Source organism: Prionailurus viverrinus, chromosome A1, assembly GCF_022837055.1.
Source record: "Prionailurus viverrinus isolate Anna chromosome A1, UM_Priviv_1.0, whole genome shotgun sequence".
NCBI lineage: Eukaryota > Metazoa > Chordata > Mammalia > Carnivora > Felidae > Prionailurus > Prionailurus viverrinus.
Genome location: NC_062561.1, coordinates 157,586,674 through 157,612,349, shown reverse-complemented (window position 1 = coordinate 157,612,349; position 25,676 = coordinate 157,586,674). Strand labels below are relative to the sequence as shown.

Sequence of the window (25,676 nt, the reverse complement as noted above, 5' to 3'; positions counted from 1 at the left end):
GACAGTGACAAAGCAGAATTTATTCTCGATGGAGATATCTGGTGTTTTAAAATCAAGTCAGTTGAGAATAGCTCCAGGGAAATGATCATAATAATAATAAAAATAGTGGCAACTTACATTAACGGAGCCCTTAACACATGTCATACACTACCCTCAGCTTGGAACAAGGGTTATCACAATCTCACAACAACCTAATTAGTTGCTGTTGTTATGCCCACTTTACAAATTAGAAAACTGAGATGTGGAGGGGTTAATTAAGCAAGTGTCCACACTGGCATGTGGAGAAGACAGTGTGACAATTAATTATGCTACTTCTGCTTGCAGTCTACAGCAGCAAAATGCACTCCACACGCTCTCAGTTAACTGAATACTAATATAAAATCTTAGGCAAGTACATCTGACCGGGTTGGCCAAACACACATCTGCAACCCTAGCTGCAAGGGAGTCTAAAAATGTGATTTTGGCCTTTACAGCCTGTCTCGTTTAGGAAGAGACACCAAAAGTTAGAATAGATGCTCAGCAAGCCATCCACATTAATAGTGCAGGAGGGTGGGTAATGAGCAGATACTTGAAGTGACAGTTGCTATACCCTCCCTTTGCACCCATTATTTCATTTTAACTTAAAAATGACCACAGAGGGCAAATCATAAAATAAGCAAATGTGACCGAGACGTAATTTTGTGTGCACCGTAAAGAAGCACTTCCCCAAAATTATAATTGCCAAACATACATATCAGAATAGTCCTGTGGAGGTAGTGATTTCCCCATCACTGAAACCAGAGCCTATCGGATTGCCTGGTTGTAGAGAGGATTCAAGTCCCTGGTGAGCTATTCGAACTTGGCCTCTGAGGCATTTTTCCCAGCCCTCAGAATCAGAGATCCTGTAATAGGTACTAAGACGAGTAACAGACTCTTGAATGAGTAGATATTTTGTAGAAAAGAAATAAAAAGACAAAGATATGATTTTAAAGACAAAGGCTTGATAGATGACAGTTTTCAGTTTTATTGCCTAATATAATATTTATTTATTTATTTATTTATTTATTTATTGCCTAATATTTATATATTTAATCACCGAGTAGAGTACTTCGTTTTTTCAGTCTAAAGAATTTTATTCTACTGCAAAGTATCTTACCAGCTAACGAATTTACTTATAAGGAAGATTATCTGGAACCTGACACTTTTCTATAGGGAGTCTAATTAAATATATAATTACTGTAGGTCCTAAAGTATCTATAGGAACTTACCAAAACAAAAGAGCTTCTAATATTAACACTTATATCTTTGGACAAAGAACTTTTGTGTTTCCAATCTTGTAACCAGTCACTTGCATAGAGTTTCTATATTAAATATTAATTGAAATAAAATTTTTAAATGTTTTAACCACAATTTATGTAAACGTTCCAAAGCTGAGACATAATTTTTTCATAGCCTCCTCTCATTTTATAGATCCCATAGTCTCTCTTTTCTTTCTTTTCCAGTTTCTTATCTGTCTCATTTTATTTCTTGTTCTTCTGTCTTAAATTTCAAGCTTCCCAGCATATACCAAGATGGTTCAATTTTGGGACTCAAGCATGCATCTTGTTACACATAATACTATAAATATTCTTTTGCATCTAATTCTAGATCCCAAGGGAAATAAATTCGTATTTACATTGTGCTCTGTTTCCATTGCTCTTTGTCATGGTTCTCAAAGTGTGTGTGGCCCAGGAGCTTCCAGGAATCCCTAAGACTTTTCAGAGATCTTTAAAGTCAAAACTATTTCCATAATAATACTAAGATGTTATTGTGTTTTTCACTCTTTCTCTCATGAGTGGATGATGAAATTTTTCAAAGGTTGTATTTTTGACTGCTCTGATGTTAACATGTCATAGATTTATTGTATCATTTTCAAATGAATGATAGTTGTACATGCTCTCATTTTTAATGTCTAAAATGGTGAACTGATAGATATGATTTATATAGAGAAAAGTTTTTTGATGTCCTCAAAAAAAATTTTTTTAATGTTTTATTTAATTTTGAGAGAGCATGAGCAGGAGAGAGGCAGAGAGAGAGGGACAGAGGATCCAAAGCGGGGTCTGCACTGACAGCAGAGGGCCTGACATGGGGTGCAGGCCCACAAACTGTGAGATCATGATGTGAGCCAAAGTTGGCCGCTTAACCCACTGAGCCACTCAGTGTCCCTCCTTCAAAAATTTTTAAGAGTACCTGTGACACCTGGGTGGCTCAGTAGGTTAAGGATCTGACTTTAGCTCAGGTCATGATCTCTCGGTTTGTGAGTTCAAGCCCCACATCTGGCTCTGTGCTGACCACTTGGAGCCTGCTTTGGATTCTGTGTCTCCCTCTCTCTCTGCCCCTCCCCATTTACTCTCTCTTTCTCTCTCTGCCTGAAAAATAAATAAACATTAAAAATTAAAAAAAATTTTTTAAGGGTACCTAAAGACCAAAATGTTTAAGAACTGTTGCTGTAGGGCAGTGATTCTCGTTTGGAGGAGGGCAGTATTGCCCCCTTGAGCATTTTAGAGCTTTATGGGAGAATGGAATTGCCACAGTGGTTAGGGAGCACTGTTAGTATTTGGTGGGAGTAGGTTGCGGATGTTAAATATCCTACAAAGTATTAGACGATTTTAAGTAGTGAAAATTGTCCTATGTGCCGCATGATTAAATATAGACATTGACATAGGTTTTAAATCTGTTTCATGATTATCTGAGCCTAGATTACATTCTGAAATACATATTATTTACTCAAGTCTTACAAATGGCTGCCATTTTATACTGCAAACACCAAAGACCTTAGGATTGCCTCCACAGCCCTTCATGATCTGGTTGCCCATTACTTCCCTGACATGTTCTACAATTTTTCCCATTGCTCATTGCGCCCCACCATCAGGGTGCTTGAGCACACCAAGCCTTTGCTCTAGCTCTTGCCTCTGCCTGGGACCTTTATCTCCAGGTAGCCTTTTGACTACTCCATCACTTCCTTCAGTTCATTGCTCACATCTCGCCTTCTCAACGAGGACTACTCCAACCACACTAATTAAATTTATAAACTGTGCCCCTTCTTGGCATTCTTCAAATCCTTTTTCCTGCTCTATTTTGTTCTATTTACATTAACATGTATCACTCTCTAACATAAAATATACTTGTTAATTGTGTTCAGTATTTAGTCTCTTTTTCCTCCCTCCCCACCACAAACAGACTCCAAGAGAGCAGGGACCTTTCCTTTTTCTGTTTGTATGTTCTGGCATATAGTAGGCCCTCAATAAATATTTGTTGAATTAAAAAAAACATGGTTTTATTATAAACAACTTTCTATTTAGTGCTCCTTTATCATGGCATTAATGCATTATATGAAATCTTGAAATCATGATTGGGTCAGTTTAATTTCAAAGTAGTAAGGAAGACATTATAAAATCTTCAATATGAAAAAAGATGTACTACATCTAATGGGCTGAGAGCCACAATTGTAGGGGGCTGGTTTTCCTGACACAAGGAAACCTGCGTCATGACTCCGTGAGGAAAGAGAAGTCCAATTATCATTACTCGGTCCCAGAATCAGACCCATTGGGAACCTAGTGAGGAGTTCAGTTAATGTATTTCTACCAATCATACGTTTAAACTGTGTTTAGGTCAGTTGATGAAAAAAGCAAAGGTCAAACCCCATCTCCAGTGATAAGGGAGGGATTGCAAGATATATCCGACATACATTGTTTTTTTTGTTTTGCTGGACCCTGTGCAATTCCCTCATGTATGTAGAACATTGTTATATGTTATGATTGAAATTCCAGTTTGTGGAAAGGACAGAGGGCAACCATGATTATAAGTTTTTTAAAAAGATTAAAGTATAGCCATTTCAAACTGTGACACCTGAGGAAATTAAACCAAGGAGCTTAATTTGTGCAAGGTAGGCCCCAAATAAAAGGCCCCATTGGATATGAATTGCTTTCCATGCTATTGAAAGCCTTCTGTGTTTTCAGAGACAGGGCAACAAAGAGGTGGTCACTGCGTAGCCCCCCTACACACACATTTCTATAACACATCACATCCAGCAAACTGTGCTGCTTGTCAGCAGCAAAATGACCCTGGACAAAGCCCACCACTGATGGATCAGGATTAACTTTCTATTCTGGGAGCAAGAATATCTCTCAGTATCTTTTGAGTGACTTTAATGCTCAAACCAGTAGTTTGCACAAACTGAAGTCGTCCACTTGCCCACATAACAGGTAACAAGCAAGCAGGGGTGGTGCAGACTTTCCCACAGTTCTTTATAAATATGTCAGTGTTGTGACCTCAAAGAGCAAGAGCTAAGAGTGAGAGAGAATTAGCCAGTCACTGCATCCTATTTATTCCTCAGTGCTGTTTTGAAGATTGCCAGAAAAGATGCCCATTGGAGACAATTCTGACATCTGTTTTTACTGTGGTGGGAATGGCTTTTCACCAGAAGAATTTAGGTATTAGAGCATATGCTTTAAAATTTGTTATAGATTTATTTTTGAGTTAAGATAGAAGAACCTCCAATTCTCATTCCCGCGGGAGATTTTTTCCCCCTATAAAAATCCATAGGGGGAAAAAACAGCCCCTCGTATTTAACTAGATTATGGACAAATGCATTAGTCCTAACCCAGTATTTTTAAGTATCTACTTTATAGTCATTACATAACATATTTTTAAGTTTTTGTGTTGTAGAGACCCTATTAAAAGGATAAAGAGATAAATTTAAGCTAAACATTGCTTGTCATAAATTGTTAAAGTCTTTTTTTTAGGTAATTGTCCTTCTAAAATTGTTGGTGATAGAGATGCGTCATCACCATAGATCACCAGGGTCAGCTCATCCACTGAGGAAGTCTTCGCCTCCTCAGCCCTTCCTGTTCTAGAGTTAGAGAATGATATGCTTCTTTCTCATTGCTTCCATTGCACCCTTCACTTACCTTTATTACAGCACTTGCAATCCTGCATTATAATTGTGTATTTACATGCCTATCATGCCCACTAAATTGTGCGTGCCTTGAGTGCTGGACTATGTCTTAATCATACTTATAATTCTGGGGTGAGAAGAGCAGGCATTCAATAAGTAATGAGTGCTTCAAAAGGTATTCCTATTTCTCTCTAGAAGATTGTCAACATGGAAAATTGCAATGTTCTCAAGCAAGGCTAAGACTCTCTGTTAGCAGTCATGGTGGTTAATGCAATCAACCCCACTGCTCCAGTCCCCGCCAAGCGCTGCAATTTCTATCTTGCATCCAAACCCGTATCTTCATTTACCTGCACTGCAAAGGAGAGGATAGGCGCTTTTCAGCCAAAACAGTGAACGTTAAGGGAAAACCAGTTGGTACCCACAGGTCAGCTTTAGCCTTATGACTAGAATAAGAGGGAGATGAGCGATTATGTAATCTGTTCTCATACATCTAGGCTGTTTAAATAGCCCAAAATAATCAAAGTTCAACTTTGCATGCTGCCTTAATTTCTTGCACTTGTAGCCATACAGTATTGAATGAAATCATTACAAGCAGCATCTTTGCATCACTCTCTAGGGCTTTACAGCATACCGTGTTCTTAATAGACATCAACACTGCTTCCTGTAGTCAATCCCTCTCCTCAGATACTCTCAACAAGCAAAGCAGCATATCACGGGGTCTAACTGGAACGATAAAAGGATGAAAAGAAGGAATAATTAAGGAGATAATTAATGGTTAGGTCCATCACTGGTATTTCTGTGATTGTTTTCAGTTGTTTAAGTGGCACATAATCAAGGCTGCAAAATTTAGAAACTGAAAAGCCAGTCATTTAAAGCATCATTTAGCAAGCCGGATAAGCACATTAACTATGTGTAGCCACTTCTTTAAAATAAAACTATGGTGAATGCTTTTTAGTGGTAAGTTTATAGAATTTGATATTGTACGTTTACTATTATTTTGGTTGAAATTGCTGTTAATTTTTAATTACCCTTGAATCATGCAGTGGCAGAAGGATACTTTCTAAATTAGTCGAAAATAACAGTGTGTAAAGACCTGATGTTGGCATCCGTTACTGATAACTGTAAAAACATAACTTTTTAGAAGGAAAAGTTGAAGAGAAGTTAAATATAAAGTTGGCTGCTCTCTCCTTACGTAAATTTTCCTCTTTACCAGATTCCAGAGAAAGCTACTCTGAGCACTTTGTTGAATGCTTCTAGTCCTTGGGAAAAAAGACTGACTTAGCTAAGCTCAGTAAATTATTTCTCATCAGCAAATAATAGTATCAGGCATGGTAGATTGTTTACTTTTGGTATCTTCAAGCCCTGTTGGTTCTACCTTCAAAATACATTCAGAATCCAATCACTTACCATCACCTGGAGTATCACAGTATCCTCCTCACTCTTCCGCTACCTCCTCCATTGGCCTCTCTCCACCTTACTCTCCAAATAGCAGCCATCAGATCAAATACCTCCAAAAGCTTCCCCTAGCACTTCTAGAGGAAACGTATTCTAAAGAGACCTGCCACCCTCCCCATACCTCATGGAATACTGTCCCCCTCTCCCAGTCTATTCCTTCAGTCACACTGGTTTCTTGGATATTCCTAGAAACACCAGGCACAGCTATTCCTCTGACCTTTCCACAGTCTGTTGTTGTTCTAGGTAGCCCAAAGCTCACTCCCTTGGCTCTTTCGTTTCTTTTTTGCCCATGCGGAACCTTTTCAGTGAGACCTTCTCTGACAGTCCTTTTAAAAATTGCACATATATACAAGCACTCCTCATTGTCCTCCCGATGTTTTTCTCTATAGCACTTATCACCTTCTAAAGTACCATAAAATGTGTGTATGCATTGTCTATCTTTTTCCTCAATGTAACCACCATGAGGTCAGGATTATTATTATTATTTTATGTGCCTCTGCATTCTCAACACATAGAACACTGCCTGGTACATGGTAAGTAATAATTATTTGTTGAGTGAATGAATCTGTAGTCAAAACATTAGCCAGCTCTTCGCAGGTGTGTGGCCGACTAACTGCTAAGATACAACACAGTTATTGGGAAAGGTCTTGCCTAGTGACTTATGCTTAAATACATTTAATTAAAGCTAAGTTAAATGGTAGTTTGGTCTGAGGTAAAAGGCTCTTTTTTTTTTAATGTAAGTGCCATTCCATTTGGTACAGTGTCTAATATGGTCTCTTAAAAATTACATTGCTTACCCATTTCAAGTTATAAGCAGGTACATATGAGTGAATATTTTTGCCAATGATGGATGTCACTGGAATTTGGTCCAGCAAAATGACTGAGAAGTGGCTTCAGAGGGTTCTCACACTATTTTTGGTGCAGCATTGTCTCCAGGACTTTAACATCTTCATTCTAATAGAAAACAATGACTGAGAATGGATGGTAGACAGAGGACATCAGTTTTGTCTAGGAATGGTCTTGAAAAATAATCAAGTAAATGGTAAGAAAATAAGGATGGACACTGCCTCATGGGCATAGGGTTTGATAAATGTATTCGTTTCTTAACAAGATATGGAAAGAGTTAATCATTAAGAACAGATTTTGTTTCTTTAAGACTCCATATCTTTTGTCAGCAAATACAGATAGAGTAACAAAGAAGGTGGTGAGTTCAGAGACTTTCCATGGGGTTGAAAGCCTCTTACACCATTGAATATAATTCCTGTAGGGGAAAAAAAAAAATCAAGGGAGGATTTTCATCTTCTGCTGATAGAAGTTTAAAGTAATTTTTCCCCCAATAGATATTGGTCTCTGAAGTTTGTTCTTGTGTTTTGCAATTGAAAAAGTGGTGCAACTTTGACTGAATCTCTTACACATTGTTGATCACTTGAGGGCAAGTAAAACCAAGTCAATTGAAATATAATAGTAACTGAAATAAAGCAAGTGAAAATAAGGAAACAAAAATGCCAATAAGTGCTCTCTTTATGTAGTCTTTTTTTCTTTTTCTTTTCTGTTTTTTTTTTTTTTACTAAATTAAGATTTACATGAATGTGCACATATATGAGAAAGATTAAAAGGAGGTTCCAGGAAGAGTGTGAACGTTACGCTTGGCTTTTAAGTAAAAGTTACCAACACTTATCACTTAATCTAAAGTTCTATCTAAAGTGATAGTAAAATAATTACTCTTTTGACATTGAATTCTATTAAATATGGCCTTAATTTTCTCTCTGATCATTACAGATAAGTGTTTTCTCCGTCCCACCCTTTAATAAATTATTTGAGGTGGTGGTTTATGTCCTCTTCTTTTGTGCACACTATAGTGCCCAGCACAAAGCTACGTGAAAAGAAGTGAGGTTTTAGAAATTGTTCAAATCTACTTTTTATGCTTATACTTGAATTCACATAGGAAAATAAAATTGTGGATGTGGCGTATAAAACCTATTGCACTGTGTTTTAATGAACAAACTGTTCTTTTTTGAATTCTCGTTTCCACATTGTGTATGAAAAAGGATAATACAGATCCTAAGGCAGAGATAAAAATTCTACCAGTGCTCAAAGGCTTTCTAGTCTCTACTCTTCAGTCAAAATTGTTCCTATGACCAAAAATTGAAAAGACTACCATGCTGTTAAAGTATGCAATCAACCTGGGGTATATGAGGCCGCTGAAATAGCACACGTATATTTAATCTCTTTTTTTAATATAAAACTAATACGTTCAATTAAAGGTGAGTCAAAGTTGGTACAGCTCACTTTAAGAATTACAACATGGAAAGTAAATACACTGCTGTGAGGGAACACGTAGCTTATCTGTCCCTGATAGCTAATGAATTCCTTCCTATTAAAATTTAATTGAAAATCTTCAATGATATTTAAGCTTTCACAGAAGTGTAAACTACAGTGACTACAATTCACAATGCATCTAAAACAATTATTCTTTATCATTAAAGTTAATAATATGCACATTAACCTCTTATGTAGTCTAAATCAATATTGTAGTTTAAAAGATATGACCTCTGGACAGCTTTGTCTAAATATTGATTTCATTGTCATTTGTATAAGGTATCAAACAAATTACATGCTGCACTAATATCATTAATGCTGCCCCAAAGAGCCTCTGACTTTATGGGGTTCTTATAATACCTCACATGACATTACGAAATATTGAGGATATCACACAATATAATTGCCGAATGGACAAGATTTGACTATGGCAGAACAGAGTCCCTGTAAACAGATGATAACTTCCAAATTCTTTACTCTCAGTGGACAGGAAAAAAATACTGCTCTTTAACATGCAGACTGGTTGAGCGGTTAGGATTCAAATGGCAGAATTTCTTCTGCCTCAGAGGGTCTAATTTACCTTCTTGTGATGCCATAGATATTTCAGGAGGGAATCTGAAGGTACATTAAAATGGAGTAATTCTGTAATAAAGCAGTTTTCCCAACATAAACTTGTTTAGGAGTTTCTGTTATAAGTTACTAATGAGTCAGAGGAGTTGGAAAATATATGCATAAAAGTGAAGGGATTGAGCCTTTCAAAGGATCATTATAGAATTAAATACAAATTGACTTAGGGATAAACTGGCATCACATCTTCTCTCATAATTGGCAGTAGTGTTATTTTTGTATTAAAAAAAAGTGCAAATTGAAATACCAGCTATATAATTTTCTCTCTTCCACTTTTTTCAGGTTCTAAATTGCTCTGAATCACAATTGTTAACATTACCCAGTTATGTCTAACTGTATTTTGATGTTGTTTTTAAATTTTTTAAACTGTACAATAGTTTTTGTTTTTTATAAAACTCTGTAGAAAAGAGATCTAGTCGTGCTCATGACCCTGTGAACTGTGGGTGCTATTTGTACTGAAAATGTCCCCCCCAAATCTCTTATAGGCAAAAGTGACCCATTTTGTGTAGTGGAACTGAACAATGATAGGCTGCTAACACACACCGTCTACAAAAATCTCAATCCTGAGTGGAACAAAATCTTCACATTGTAAGTAATCATTACCTTGAGCTCATTTCAAAACTGGAGCTAATAATATTTATTTTTGAGATATTTGTGTGTGTGCGTGTGTGTGTGTGTGTGTGTGTGTGTGTGTGTGTTTATTCTTGACCGATTAACAACTCAGCACATCTGGACTGCCTTTGCTGGCAACACCGAATAGCATAATTGCACTACCTTTCTGATAGTGAAGCCTGGGGAAAGCGTATGCTGTTTTTCTGTGTTTTCACAGATTTTTTTTAAACTGAGGTTTTTATATGATTTGACTAAGGGTTTTGCTCCCATTAACTGAATTGCCATACCGCTTCTTCCTTTTATGCTTTCTATTGAAATTCCCCCCAAATGCACTGACACCAGGGAGGACAAAGCTCTATTTGTTCCATTGCTCAAATCAGCAAACAATTCAGTCTCGAATTCAGAGATGCTTTAGTTTTGTTTTATTGCATTTTAGTACAATAAGAACATTAAGTATTGTCCTAGTTACCAGATCACCATTTAGGTTGATTTTTCTTTTTTTTTAAAAAAAAGTTTATAAATCTTTTGACTATATGCTAAAAAAGCTGCCGATCTACACCATAGTATCTCCTAAGTTCGTTGTGTGTGTGCGTGTGTGTGTGTGTGTGTGTGTGTATGTTTTTAACTGGGCTTTAGAAATGAACTCTGAACAAAGGAAAACTCTCCAAACAGAGTACTTCTTAAAAGTTTTCTAACATAGTTTTATTTTCTTGTATATGAAAACTGCTAAATTCCTCATTAATTTCTTATAATGTCTCAGCTTAAGAGCCAGTAACTAATCAGATTTAATTATCTGACCAATTTATCTTTAAGGAATTCCACATTTTTATAAGAGATGAAAGCCTGGTCAGGAGACTTGCACTCCTAAGAAGGTTGTTGAGAGTGTTTTTCCCTGGAATGCATAATTGAATGAATAGGTTTGATTATTATCAAAGCCATTAATTGATTGTGCCCTGATAAAGCCTCTTCTCACATGTGGTTGCAGTCTTTCAGTAATGAATATATTCATTTTTTTTGTTTTCTCTTAATTCATGTTTTCTTGGTAAACAGTTTGATCAAAGAATCAATGCTGTCAGCAATTGGGGTTTATTTTTCCAGAAACAAAAATGCAGAGCTCACACAGTTGTTTATTAACATACGTTGTCTGTGGAACATAATGGAACACTATTTAATTTCTAAATCCTGGGGTGGTACAAAAGCTATCAATGTTACATTTTCTCCATTCTGTTTTATGTGTTGGTTAATTTTTACTATAAAACTACCAGAAGTTTTGTTAAGAACTGTAAACAAAAAGATGTCCTACTGTTACAAAAAAAGAAAAATATACTGTGACTCTTGCTGATATCAAATTTACTGAAGTTTTACATGGGGTTAATAGGAAGGTAGAAATTATTGTGATAATAATTAGAGGGAAAAGTCTCAAAAACATCACTGTCACTTATTGATGGTTTTTTTTTTATAATAACTTATTCTGCGCCCATCCAGATGGAAGATTATATTTCATTAAAAAATTATAACTTGAAATTACAGTGGTGTTCAAAGTTCCAGATAATAGAACCATCACTGTAGTCTACTAAGGTGCATTATGGGAAATTCTGTCAGATACCAAGCTACCTTGTATATGTGTATATGCAAATAGCATACATAAAAACACATACACACAAAATCAGCTGGAGCCATCTAAATTTTCAAAAGCATTTTTGTTCTTGTTCCCCACTGATGAAGTCTTTTCTTCTTATGTGTATTTATTATGCAGCAACATTAAAGATATCCATTCAGTTCTTGAAGTGACAGTTTATGATGAAGATCGGGATCGAAGTGCTGACTTTCTGGGCAAAGTTGCTATACCATTGCTGTCTGTAAGTTTTATTCACCTGACACACTGCTCTGTGTTGCTTTTGCTCAAGGAAAAAAAAAAACCCTCAGCTCTGTATCTGTCATTTCTCAACCAAGGTCTGTAATAAGAACACTAAAAATTTTAACATACTCAATTCACGGCCATGTTGAATCCCATGATAGTTAATTTTTCCTGACAGACTTGATCCTGGTAATGAACAGGTACTTGTCAGAATTGCCACAGTTGTTTTGGGTTCTCTGTCAGTTTCAGCAGCTGGGGGTCAAAGGTCACTGAGGGAGTGTATTCAGTGGAGACCGCGAGACAGACGGCTGTCATGTCCTTTTCCCGCAGATTCAAAATGGTGAACAGAAAGCCTACGTCTTGAAAAACAAGCAGCTGACAGGGCCAACAAAGGGGGTCATCTATCTTGAAATAGATGTGATTTTTAATGCTGTAAGTCTTAACTTTGGCTTTTTTGTACTGCTAAAGAGTTCAGTTTCATGAAAGCTTTTGTTCCTGATTTGTAGAGAATTTCTGTCATTCCTCATTTTCTCTAAACCTTGATGTATCCTGGAGAATACGCTTCTGCCACTGCCTGGCACACCCACACTTTCTGTTATAGTTGGCGGCTGCCACTGCGGCTGTGCTTCGGCCGCTGCCTGCCGGCGTAAGAAATGGAAGCGCATGCATGTGCAACTGTATACATTTATATTTTATGAGCACAGCAGCCAGGACTTTGAAACTTTAGGAATTATTGCAAATCGAACTGCGTGAAAAACTTGTAAACGTTTGTAATATATTAATCCATAACAGACACATATGTTGATGTATAGGTGAAAGCCAGCTTACGAACATTAATACCCAAAGAACAGAAGTACATTGAAGAGGAAAACAGACTCTCTAAACAGGTAAAGAGCAAGGAAAGATTAACCCCTCTGGGAAGACCTGATTGTATCTGTAAAACATCTAAGTAAATTCAAATAAACTTTGGAAGTATAGAGGGGGGAAGCCTATGGAATTGTTGATCATCTACTTATGTGAAATGGCTCTTTCTTTTTCTCTTTCTTTCTCTCTCTTCCCTTCCTTTCCTTAAAAGATCAAGCAAGGACAATACCAAACTAATAAATTAGATGGGGGTGGTCAGAATGGAAAGGGGATACTGTAGGTGCTGCATAGAATGGGTATGTATTCATGCATTGGCGTAAGAATGATCATTTTGAACATAAAATACTGTCTGATTGCCATGGAATGTGTAAGAGAGAACACCAAAAGCCGAGGTTCAAATATATGTCCAGACGACCACCCACAGGTATGATGCAGGTGTGTGTAAAGCGAGCCCTGCGTAAAGCTCTTCCCTCTAATCCACAAGAGAGGGGCTCCATCTTTTAAGGGAAACCTCCCTGTTAATTAGATTTTGACTGTGATCTTTTAGAAGTGAACTTTTATTAACATTTTTAGCTAGGAAAATAGAAAATCAGCACATCTGATTTTCTGTCATAAATAAGGCTTGATATCCTGTAATTAGACACAGTCTTAAATTAGGTTTGTTATCAAGTTAAGAAAGGGTACTAAGCTACCTCTTTAAAAAACTGTTTACTTCCAATTAACACAGCTAAAGTAAAATGTTTTTGTTGCGGCGATAAAGCATACAGAACTCATTTGTGTGTGTTAAAATATTGAACAATTTTCTGTGCTATTAGGAGCCTAAAATTAGTTTTGTTTTACATCTAATCAATTCACCGTAAACAGTGGGATCTTTGGTTGTTTAAAGACAGTGCATGCATTACAAATGCAATATCTATCTAAATAGAAATACAGATTACATTGTTTTCACAATTATAGATAAAAGTAATGAAAGTGGCTCTAAAAGGACGGTGATCAGGGTAGGAAGGAAAGAAGGAAAACAAAAAGGGTGACTCTTTTCCTGAAACAATTTCAATTTTAATAACTTGTTAAAACTGGTTTGCCTGTACATGCATCTATATTTAGACATACACATAGACATATTTTTTCCATATGACCTCAGGAAACTTTATATAACTACTTCTTTAAAATACCAGATCACTATTGAAGTATATTTGGAATTAGCAAAATATTACCCGTAGACATAGTATTCTAATTATTAGCACAGCTGTAGATCATTTTTTGTATCATCATCTAGCATATGGGCTATTCTTTTACAGTTGTAGCCATGCCTTGTTTTAAATTTTAGATTTAAATTGTACCAACTCTCATATACCTTTTTAATGAAAGATTTTGTAAAGCACTTGGTTACCATAATTTTTTTCTTAACTCCAAAACGATGAAAAAGTAATGAGAAAATATAATTTAAATTTGTTGTGGAAAGGAGAGACAGAGAATTAGACTGAGAGGGAGAAACTGAGAGAGAGAGAGAGAGAGAGAGAGAGAGAGAGAGAGACCAAGAGAGACTGAGACTGAAAAATTGATAGTAAATAAGGGAGAATCCCACAAAAATGATGAAAATTTTGTTTTCTGTAAAAAAAGCAATACTTGACAGGTTTTTCTCTAAGACCTGAAATTGAAACATTCCACGTTATCCATTTCACTTTCAAATATCTTGAAATTAAGGCATGTAAAGAATCTTAAAACCACAATAAGATTTAAGAATTTAAAAATATATTTAAGGTTCACGGTATGTAAATGTTTTTAATTTTTGGAGATGTTTGCCTTTTGCACATAGGTAGCCCAATCCACATAATAATGCTTTTTTTTAAGAAAATCTATTTAGCTAAGGAATTGTTCTTATAATTCAGTTCTTTCTGCTGTTTCCAGAGATACTTCTCTTCCTTTCACTCATGAGCCAAATTGCTTGGTATATTCTTCCAACTTCATTAACTTTATGAATCCTTTTCAAGTCACACTAAACTTGAAGAATTTTGTGCCATATCTGATGGCTTTTAGTCTTGCAAATTCTAATAATATTTTCATCTTTTGTACAGCTGCTCCTAAGAAACTTTATCAGAATGAAGCGTTGTGTCATGGTGCTCGTAAATGCTGCATACTACGTTAATAGTTGCTTTGATTGGGATTCACCCCCAAGGAGCCTCGCTGCTTTTGTGGTATGATAATTCTTTATTACTTACATTGTTATTCATTAAATTCAGTAATCATAGCTGCATGTTTCTGTGGCTATAGTAACAGTTATGGTGATGTGGCCATTTTAAAACTCCTATTTTAAGACTTGACTGGACAGATTTGCCGTGGGCAGGAACCTGATGGATCGTTCAAGGTCTGAGTCCAAGAATACATCCCCCACCCCCACCAGATTTCCGGAAAGCAAGAAATCTCAGCCAATATATAATTTTCTCCATGACAGTCAAAAAGTAAAATTTTACATATTGCATAATTCCAAATCCCAATAACAGAGCCAAGAAAAGTCCTTAGTGTTAAAAAAAAAATAATAATCTTGACCATCCTTATTTTAATGTTATTGTTCTATAGATTTTTTTTCAAAATATGAAAATCATTGGCAGTAGGATGCTGGTTGGTAATATTTTAATATGTGAATCAATTGGAAGTAGATGTGACCTATTTAAGAGACGTTTTATTGTTTCTGAGATTTCCAGTTTTTAAAAAGACACAAGTGAGAATTTGATAGATCCAAATAGTCCTCTAACAATGTTCATCTTGTAGCCTTTTACTTTGGTTATTTAAAAACTGCTGATGAGACCAACTAGCAAAGCCAGAAAATCTGAGAGAATACTTTCCTCTGTGCTTTAGCTGGGATTTTCCGCTCTCACGTTAGTTTTGCTTATTCAGGATTTCAGTTTGAAGTTTAAGTAGAGTCCTTCTTCTGAAATCCTTTATTTTATCGTCATATTTGTTAGAAGATGAGTACCTTAGGCTTTCTTATAGTTTCCAGTTTAGCAGAATATGACTTTATGATGATGGAGCTCATAAGAAGAGCCTTAATTATAGTAACAAATCAACATTTTAGTATTACCATTCAAATGAGTGTCTGCACATCTGTTTAGCACTTTGAGCTCTGTCCTCCTCTCAGGCCTTGTATAGGACTTTCATTAATGTCTGAGCACATGGAACAAAGAGTGTGTATGTCCCTTTGTGTTGTAAGTTACCAGAAAGTTAGGCAGCCTGCTTCCCATAGACAAGTTGTTGTCTCCTTAAAGAAAGCAGTTGCCATCATCATTAAGTTTGGGAAAAGAAAATCTTCCTCTGTCAATACACTTTTAGTTAGCTCTTCCACATAATAAATACATTGGGGTACTGTTAAGCAAACTGGATTATGATTTTTCACTATCATAGAGACACTTTGATATTAATGAGGAAAAACTGACATACTGAGTTTCTATGTATATTTAATGCCATTACTTCCAGGTTCCATGGGCCCTTATAACAGACGCAGTAATATTCTCCCAAAAATGCCATGATGCCATCTTTGATTCGCTCCTTCCAAAGTCATCCTGCACAACTGTTTGTGAAATTTGAAAACAGGGGAATCTATACAGTTATGTCATTTGTTCAGGAACATTCATTCGGAATGCTTTAATGTTACAATGTATTGTATAAGTCTTCATAAACTTTCTCTTCTAGAGGTCACTGACGTAAAACGAATTCAAGATGGCAGGCTTTTTTCACAGTTTCCTTTGATTAACAAAAATCAGGTGCTGAAATTCTGAGACACTTAGGTACATGTACATGATAACACTTGAGTGGTTTCACTGTAAGGGTATCCAAGTTCACTGGGAAAGACAGATTATAATATCTCTCTCAGCTGGTAGTCAGTTTCCAACAGCCTTCATCCTACAAAACACAAACTGAATGCGAGATGCTTGCAAAAAAGGAGGGGGAGGCCACAGTAAAGGTGGGATAAGGGTCTGCAGACACGAATGGCGAGAAGAGGCCTCACAAGTCGCAATGTGAATGTGCAAGAAGAGTACTTTTGAGAAGAAATGATAACATTGACAAGTTTGTTGAATACAAGCCCTGAGTTACACTCTACTGAATGTGATTAAAATAACGAACAACAAAACTGAACTTCATTTATCTAGACCTGAGCTGGGCATACCATGAGAAGGGGGGCCCTGCCTTTTCTACCCTGGTGGTCCAGCATCACCTGCAGAGTATCTAGTACTTGGTAGGCTCCCAATATAAATGGGCATCCAGATCAACAGACCAACCAATAAACCAGTCAATCAATGTGAAATTTTTTGTTCTTAAGTGAAGAAACTCTTCTCCAATGATGCCAGACATATAAGGCTTTGCTCTAATAGAGCTAGTTATTAAATGATGATAGACATAGCCTAATGCTTTCCTTGGACTTTTCATTTAAATTCTAAACTATTTCATAGTCCTATAAATAATAATATAATAATCCTCTATATAATAATAACAACCAATACTTATTAAGCCTTTATGTACCAGGAAACTGTTTTACAGACACTAATGCACAAAAGTGCTTTTCATGAATACATGAATTTAATACTCCCAATAACCTAAAAACAATCTACAAAGTAGATACTATTATTTTCCCAATGTGCAGAGGAAAACACTGAGGCACAGAAAAGAACCTTACCCAAAGCCACATAACAGATATTTTTTTCTTTCTAAAAGAGCTTTTAAAATATGTACCTTATAATCTAAGTATCATAACAATTCAGAAGAAAAAAATTGTAGGATTTTTATCCATCTTAAAGATATTAAGTGATATATTTAAAAATGAAATGTTTCAAAGATCTCGTTGCATAACCAGAGCCTTTTTAGGCCAGTTTATTGAAAAGAACTGCTTTCCATTAGGAGAAGAGTATGAGCAGCACCCCATTGTTACAAACATATTGTTCCCATCATTCCCTGTTGATGGATCTCGGGTCTATTATTATAATATTGGTTCCACTTGGCCCACTTTTTCATAAATGCAGCTGCTTCACGGAGCACATGCATTTGTACCATTATGTGGCTTGGTTTTAGGCCCAGATCAGTAAACTTTATAATGTTTAAGAGCCTTTTTTTTTTTTATTCCATTTTCTTTTTCTTTTCTAATTTCCTATCCAAAAACAAATGTAGAATAACGAAACCAAAATGGAAAGACAATGATCTTTTTGTCCCAATGTCAGTTAAAGGGGAAAGCCTAAGAAACGTAGGGCTAGAGAGGTTCCGGCCCCTTTGGCACTACCTGTGTGCTCTGGGAAGACGCTAGAGCCGGCTGACGACACAAAGCTGCGGTCGGCCAGGGAGGCGAGGGATAAAACATAAGCAAACATGTTCCTGGGAATGTCCTTGTTTTTGTGTGCTATGAATTAGGTTTTTAAATTTTACTATGAATATTGTATGCCTGAGAGCAAACACAGACGTATGTGGCGCAGAAGGCCCTGCTTGTCTTTTGGAATCATCTATTGCAGACGTGGAAATGTCTCATAAATTGGGCCTAATTTTCATCAGGCTCTTGACCAGACATTTGTGTTCTTGCGGATGTCAGTGGGTGCAACGTGGAAAAAAAAAACGGAGTGCGCACTCTCTCTTTCTCTTCAGTACTGTCATTTCTCACTGTAATGAGCACAAAAATAATTGGACAACTGAGCTATCAGTAAAAGGACACACTTCAGTGTGCGTCAAAGAATTATTTTACAGGACAAACTTTAATCTTTAAATGTGATTGTAGATAATTTGTGGTACCATCTGTCCATTTGGAATTGTTTTAGCCTTTTCTGTCGTTATACAGTAAGTGCCGCTGTGTTTAACATTAACATTTGATATTTTACACATTTAATTTCTGTTCTGCTGTGTGGTCCTTAGGGAATGGAGTGCTAGTGCTACATGAGAGAGACAAAGTATTGATCAGTTAACATTTCAGCTACATTTATGTATGTCGCAAAATTAATGAAAATGCCAGACAAAAATGTCAGAGTGCACAAAAAGGTAGAATTTAAATTTGGTAGTTTAATGAAAAGTTTAAGATGTGCATTATCAAAAATGTCCTCTTGCCTTTAAAGTACAATTCCTAACAGAATAACTATAGGGAGACACATATTTTACTTAGAGGAACAATGAACATGAATTATGAAGGGATGTCAACCCTTCCAAGTATCTTGTGTCCCAGAACCGGCATGTTTGAATTTTTAACTGTTACTCATAAAATGCATTTGTTTCTGTTGCTATCTGGAAGGCTACTGGCTTCAACCCTCTGTGCTGACCAGCCTATGAGGCAGGCTTCCTACTGAGATTCTGCCCACCCCCCCACCCCTGGTTTTCCTTGGTATCCATGTGTTCCTTTTGTGTCAGAACTGAGAATTCCCTCTACAGCAATTCATCGAGGCCACTCTGGTTCATTACTCGTTCCTTTCTGGGTCCTTTTCAAATGCCTGGTTTTCCTTTGCGTCCAGATAATTTGTGCTTCACCTTCATTCAATCCCCATTTTAGTAAAGGATCACACTCGGGACAACAGCTACTCTCAGAAAAGCTGGGCCATTATGCAGGAAAAGAGAAAAAACAGAGATGATGTATGCAGAGAATGACATGAGGCAGCTCTGTGTAGCCAAATGATTTTTTTAAAAAATGGAGGAAGCACAAGCAAGGGAGGAGGAACTGAACTTGCAGAGGCCACGGGAATACAATGCAATGATCTGAAGACAATAGGCTCATGAGGATACCTTATCAGGTATTTTCTGTGTAGAAAGCCTGCTGCTATTAAACAACATATGGATTTTTCTAAAAGTTATTACAACAATGAGGACATTTTAAGTGGCCTTCACGTTCAAGGACCAAGAGAGGAGCATTGCTTAAGAAGAAACATCAATGTGCAAACAAAGGCATATCTACATCCCCTGTAATTCAAATCTTAGCGTTCCTGTTAGTGAGCTATATAGGGTGATTGTACTGGACACAGGAAAGGTAACTTTAAGATCCCAACAGAAATTTCTACTTTAAAACTCTAAGAGACAACAGCAGTAGCATACCAACAAAAGTATGCTTCAAATCTATGGCGATTTTCAAATGATTTGTATAGAAGCTTTTGTTGGTGTTGCTACAATTATTTTTTTAGTGCTAAGCAGGAAAACTGGAAATGTTCCAGATGTAATTGTTGTTATTTTCCCTGCAACAACAAAACAGAAGGACCCTCAAAAATCAGAGAAACAAGTACTAAAGCAAAATGATCTATAACTCTTGTTCCTTCCTATCCTTGCATTCTTTAATTTTCCTAAAATTATATAAATCTAAATTTCCAAGCCCTTCTGTCCATCCTTCTTCACTTATGCTATCCTCTGACATAAACATTTATTGTTTACTAAACAATACTTCCAATCTAATTTACACAAATTTTAAAGGTACATTAAATGCTTCCTTCCCAAATGTGTGAGGAAACAAGAAAGCCTATATAGAATTTCATCAATTTAGAAGATTGTATATCTCCAAAATTACCCAAAATTCCTTTTACAAAATCAAAGACTATTGACACTTAGAAGGTTCCAGTACTGCAGTTTCCTTTTCAGAAAATAGATCGTATGCCCAATTCATGGGGACACACTGACACTTTTAAGTCGATACTCAAAACACACATTTTTCTCCTAAATTTATCTGAATTCCAAGGAAGAAAATTTTTTTCAAGTATTGGACAATAAAAAGTTAGGTTCTCTTAAGCGATGCCAAAGCATTGCGTATAAATTTTGCAATTATATAAAAGCCCCTCAAAGATCAAAATTTAGAAGTGAGTTGAGTTTGAAGATTGATCACAATTAGCTAAAATCAACTGTGAATCTTAGGAAATGTAGCAAATCAGATATTAATGGGACAAAGCATTTTGACTAGATTTCTCGAATCCTTCTTGAGGAGTGTTGCTCTAGCTTAGTTTATAGATCTATTTAAATGTGTAGTCTTTCTCTTTTGTGTTTTATCTCTTACATCTACAAAGGCAGCACTTCCTCAAATTCGTGCATAGCTCTCTTTAAATATTGCCAGCACCCTTTTTTTGTTGTTTATTTTAATAGATATCGGCAAAATGGCCTCCTGCTCTTTGGAGGGAGATAATCACATAAGACACTGAGTCTACTACTCTCCGAAAAGCTTATTCCTCTTAAATTTTATTGTCTATTTACAAGAAGAATTTAATTCTTAGAGCATGTCAAACACATATTTTCTATTATCTTTACTCTCCTTTGTATTCAAAAGTAGGAAGTAGTAAAATGCTATAATCTGGGGATACATTCTTCCTTGAGTGATTTGGGGAAAATAAAACTATTTCACTTTTCCTCAGGTATAGTGCTATTGTACTATATTATAATCAAATATAAACTGCTAACATCACGAACATAACTGTGATACCTTTTTGAATTCAGCAATTAGACTTCTTGTGAATCTTCATAGTTCAAGCAATGAAAGCTGGGACAGGAGGGGGTGCCGATGCCTCAGTGTGGTCTCCTCCTGGCTCTGTGGGTGCTAGGCCATTTCACCTCAGGCATTACTTATCAGGTAGTGTCAGCCTCAAGACCTTTGTGAGAGCCTTTGAAAATATGTTGGTTGGTCCAGACTTTATAACTGAGTTGACTAATGATCAAAAATTATAAAGTAATGAGATCACTCTCCATCCTCAGATTCCTAAACCAACTGAGGATATTCGTCCTCAGAAGAGCTTTCTACCTTCCGGCTTCAATTGAAACTGTCCAGGACAAAAGAGCAAGCCATGTTCTATCGTGAAATATTATTATGGAAAGTGTTTTGCAAAGAAAAACGTTTAAATGAAAGAGATAATTATATAATTTATTTTACTAAAATTTTGTAAAGTAATAACTCTTCTGAAAGATTGTAAATTATAAGAGAAATGCAGTCACTAATATACTTGAGTCCGTAAGTTTACTCGACACATATTTCCATGCCCCTATGTATCAGGTAAATATGAAGAAATAGGAGTAAAGTGCTTTCCGTTGTGACATTTTTCTATTTTGACCAGTTATGACGATATACCTTAGAATTATGAGTGTGTTAATTTACCGAGGGAAAAGCTGACCTGAAATATTGTTAAGAAAGTTATTTCTGCTTTTTTGTTGCTCTTTCTCCTGCCACCATTTTACCACATTTGACTACTACAGTCAGAATTGGATATAGACCCAGTAGTCAGTCTTGCCACAGTAGGTGTGTGAGTTTTGACTCCATGTTGCACCTTCTCCTGGGCTGTGATGACAGAGGTCCAACACTCAGCAAGTGGTAACATGAGAGATCAGTAAGAGAGTAAAGATGAAAGAGCAACCATTTCTCACATTCACACCAGTCACCAGCTATTGGCTCAAAGGGACATAATGAAGAGAAAATCAGAGAAAAACTAACAAGCAAGAAAAGATGGAAATTACATTAAAGTGTCAGTAGATATTTGGATGAAAATGAAAGGCAACTCTGATTTTAAGAATGGAAAAAAGAGATGTTAAGAGATAAAACTTGGTTTTCATTTTATATTAAATCAGTGTTTCTCAGTGGGTTTTTTTTTCCATATTCAACCTCCTAAGAAGAAAATTTTCATTAAATGAGAGAAAATAAATGCTAAGGAATACGATTATCTCAGACAATGTTGAGTTTTGGAGGGGCACAAATCATTGTAATATCTAAGTTTCTTTTATTCTCCCCTAAGAGCCAATTTTTGCCCCCTTGGATGTCATATTGCCCCGCTTTGAGGATACATACTGTAAATGAGGTTTCACATGAGCTTAACTCTGTTTATTTTCATACTCTTGGTAGTGAAGTCTAGTTTGGATTTTCTGTAGTTTGCATATAATAAAGATTATTCCCATAGGTAATCCAGTCTGGAGAAAGAAAATTTGTGATCTCTGTATGAAATTATTGACTATATTAGAGTCCAATTAAAGGAAAGATTTTGTTTAGCTTTGTAGAGAGTAAAGAATTGAATCTTGCCCTTATGAAACCCATACGAGAGTTTTCTTCTTTACATCAATTCCAAGGGTACATTGTTGTGCTTCACTGAAATGGAGAAGTGGGGTGAACATTAATTCTGGCCTAAGTAATACGACCTCCATCATTATGAGGGTTTGATGGGTTTTGTCTATACATTGCACTGTATTTATGACTAGTAGATAATCTTTATATTCTTAAATGAATATCATTATGTCTGAGATATAAAAGCATACTTCATTAGGCTTGATTACCTATTAGATCTTCATTGGAAGGGAAGGAAAAAGGTTGTAGAATAGGAAAGTCATTTAAAATGGTGAAGATACATGTTTTACTGGCTATTCTGCACGTCAAGTTATCTAGTTCCGCATAGGAATCCCAAAACTGGAACTATTCCAATTTATCAATAGTACATAAATATATGATGTTTTATATCCCACTTAGCTCTACACACATAATTCTAGTGCATTTTCTGTTGTTAGGATTCTATACATTTCTCGTCAAGCAGATTTCAGGCAATGCTTACATGTTTGAGAAAAAGAATCTATCATTCAGTTTTGTCGTAAAATGTGGGTGGATTAAATATTATTTTTCTTAGTTAAAGACATATTTAAGATTTAATTTAAAATAATAGATTGCCAGTCTTAAAAGTAGTCCATTAATTGTCCACAGATTAATGAGGTTGTATAAAAGAGGTGCTACGTTTTGAAACAGTAATAGTAAAGTGGTGACTGCTACTCAGAGAAAATTAATTTATAAATGCAGAAGTTCAGATGCCAGGGTTCACTTTTCCTGGTTAGGTGGCAATATTGAAAATTTGTCTGGTTGCATTTAAATTATTTTAAATAGAATTGGTTCTTCCATTGCAAGAGCCTCTTGCATGCCTCCTCCAGCAGGCTGGTGTTTATCGAAGAGACATTTAACCCAGGTTCTATCAGCTTCTCCGGCTGTATCCTATTCCTTTCATTTTTAAAAATATTATCAGAATAAGAGACTCATGCCATAGTTTCTAAGTCTTAAATCTTGATTGGCTTGGTTAGTGTAGTTAAGACTAAATATTCTTCATATAGGGTTCCCATCTCCAAATAAGATGGAAAAGTCTGTTTTGTAAAATAGTTACTTGGACTTTGGAACACACTTCCCGATAGTAGCAATGTCATAAATAATGACATATAGCCACTAACAAACCTAATCAATTCCTTTATAGAGTACTAGCTGCAGAATGGAAACATTGCATGTAGGAAGGAGATTCGGTGCAATCATGGCTTGGTGCTCAGGATGCCAGCAACACACCTATCCCAGTCCTACCTTCAACATAGAGCACCTGCCTCATGGCAAAGGCAAGGGGCCTAGATTCTGTGGGGCTCTGAAGGGCGCAGATGAAGTGACAGAATGTTACACTTGGAAGGGAGCTTGGAGACCGTTTTGCGGTAGAGGAAATTACTGAGGCACTCTCCTTCTCCCCCAGTCGTGGGGAGTAGATCCTTCAAGACAGCAACATTGAAAAGATAAGAAGGGCAGAGAGAGAGGGGCTCCTGGGTGACTCAGTCAGTTAAACGTCTGTCTGATTCTTGATTTGGGCTCAGGTCATGATCTCACGGTTTGTGGGTTCGAGCCCTGTGTCCAGCTCCGTGCTGGCAGTACAGAGGCTGCTTGGGATTCTCTCTCTGCCCCTCCCTCCCTCTCTTTCTCTCTCTCTCTCTCCCTCAAAATAAATAAATACACTTTAAAAAAAAAGGGGGGCAGAGAGAGAAATACAGATAGATCTGTCTCTCTATCCTGAACTTTATATGTTGAATGTTCTTAATTAAGGAAAACCAAATGTCTGACGTTGTCTTGTAGAGTTCTAAGAGTATAAAATTGGACTCCCAGTCCTTGGTATTCCCTGTTAAGGAATGTGTTCATCTGAGAGGGCTGGCATTGCCTACTGGAAACAGTAAAGCCGTGTTCACTTTAGTTAGTATTATTCCTGAAGTTAATAAGTGTGTATCTTATATTTTAATGAACTTTTCCATTGGTCGGGGTCATGTACACCACTCCTCAAACCACTGCAGAGACGAGTGCACAGTAATAAAGAACTCTTAAAGGGTTCACTGTGTGTCTAAGTGAGGCACATTTTAGACAAGTAATGTCACTTGGCCTCCAAGCGGTATAAATTACTTATTCCCAAAAGTAAATGTAGACTCATTAAGAATATATTTTCCAGGTTTCAAACATATATTGTCACTGAGTTGCTTAAACAGTTTAAACTATCTATATTGATTCGTATTGATTTAATGGTAGCTAAGATGAAGCTGTCCATGGTGTAAGTGTTCATTAGACTAAATAAATGCCAAGAAAAAAAGTGTATGTATTTTGAGTTATTTAGAAAAATTGGTGATCCAGCTTCATTGATTGCTCTCATCCTAAATGTCCTTCAAAATTCTGTGGATCAAAATTTTTCTAGCCTGTCATTAAGTAATATGATAGGATAGCATATCCCTTCACAACGTACTAGAAGTACTAAAATAATAATTTGGGCGTATTTTGAGATAGCGTTAGAATTTGTAAGGGGGTTGTCCTCTTCATTATATAAATTATGTGCTGTAAGCTTGGTGCCCCAATTTATTGCTATTAAAGTTATTGGAGTGAAGAAAGCTAAATTAAATCATCTCTATGAAATGCTTTGAAGTCCTTAAGTACAAGGGCCCGTGGATCATTTAGGCTTGAACGACATACACAACCAGAGCACAGGTTTTTGTTTCTGAGAGCTATGTCCCCTTCCAGAATGTATACCAATCTTGAAAACTGATATAACTTAAAATTATTATTTGAAAATATCTTACATTAGGTCTAAGGAAGAGAAACAAATCACAAAGAAAATGTCTCGTCAGTGTTTGCGGAAAATGCATGAGTCTTCCTCCAAAAATATTTAATAATATTTAGACGTATTTAATAATACCAGGGTTCTATTTCTAATCGAGTAGAATGTTTAACCTAAGTTTAAGGAGCTAGGAAATAAAATAGATTATAAACTGAAAAATGCCATTTGTCAGTATTTT

At 36.2% G+C, this 25,676-nt stretch overlaps 1 protein-coding gene across 9 annotated transcripts in view; it reads left to right on the top strand.

Annotated features, from left to right (window-relative positions):
* MCTP1 (multiple C2 and transmembrane domain containing 1) overlaps positions 1-25,676 on the top strand; it is a 531,315-nt gene that overhangs the window by 363,661 nt on the left and 141,978 nt on the right. For 6 of the 9 annotated variants that reach the window (XM_047859238.1, XM_047859221.1, XM_047859213.1 and 3 more), the window contains 5 exons: positions 9,802-9,904; positions 11,685-11,787; positions 12,117-12,218; positions 12,599-12,673; positions 14,726-14,845. In XM_047859238.1, coding sequence (XP_047715194.1) covers positions 9,802-9,904; positions 11,685-11,787; positions 12,117-12,218; positions 12,599-12,673; positions 14,726-14,845 — 503 coding nt within the window. Of the gene's footprint in view, positions 1-9,801; positions 9,905-11,684; positions 11,788-12,116; positions 12,219-12,598; positions 12,674-14,725; positions 14,852-21,329; positions 21,460-25,676 lie in introns of those variants that run through there. The other 3 variants (XM_047859255.1, XM_047859230.1, XM_047859272.1) reach the window with 3 other exon arrangements.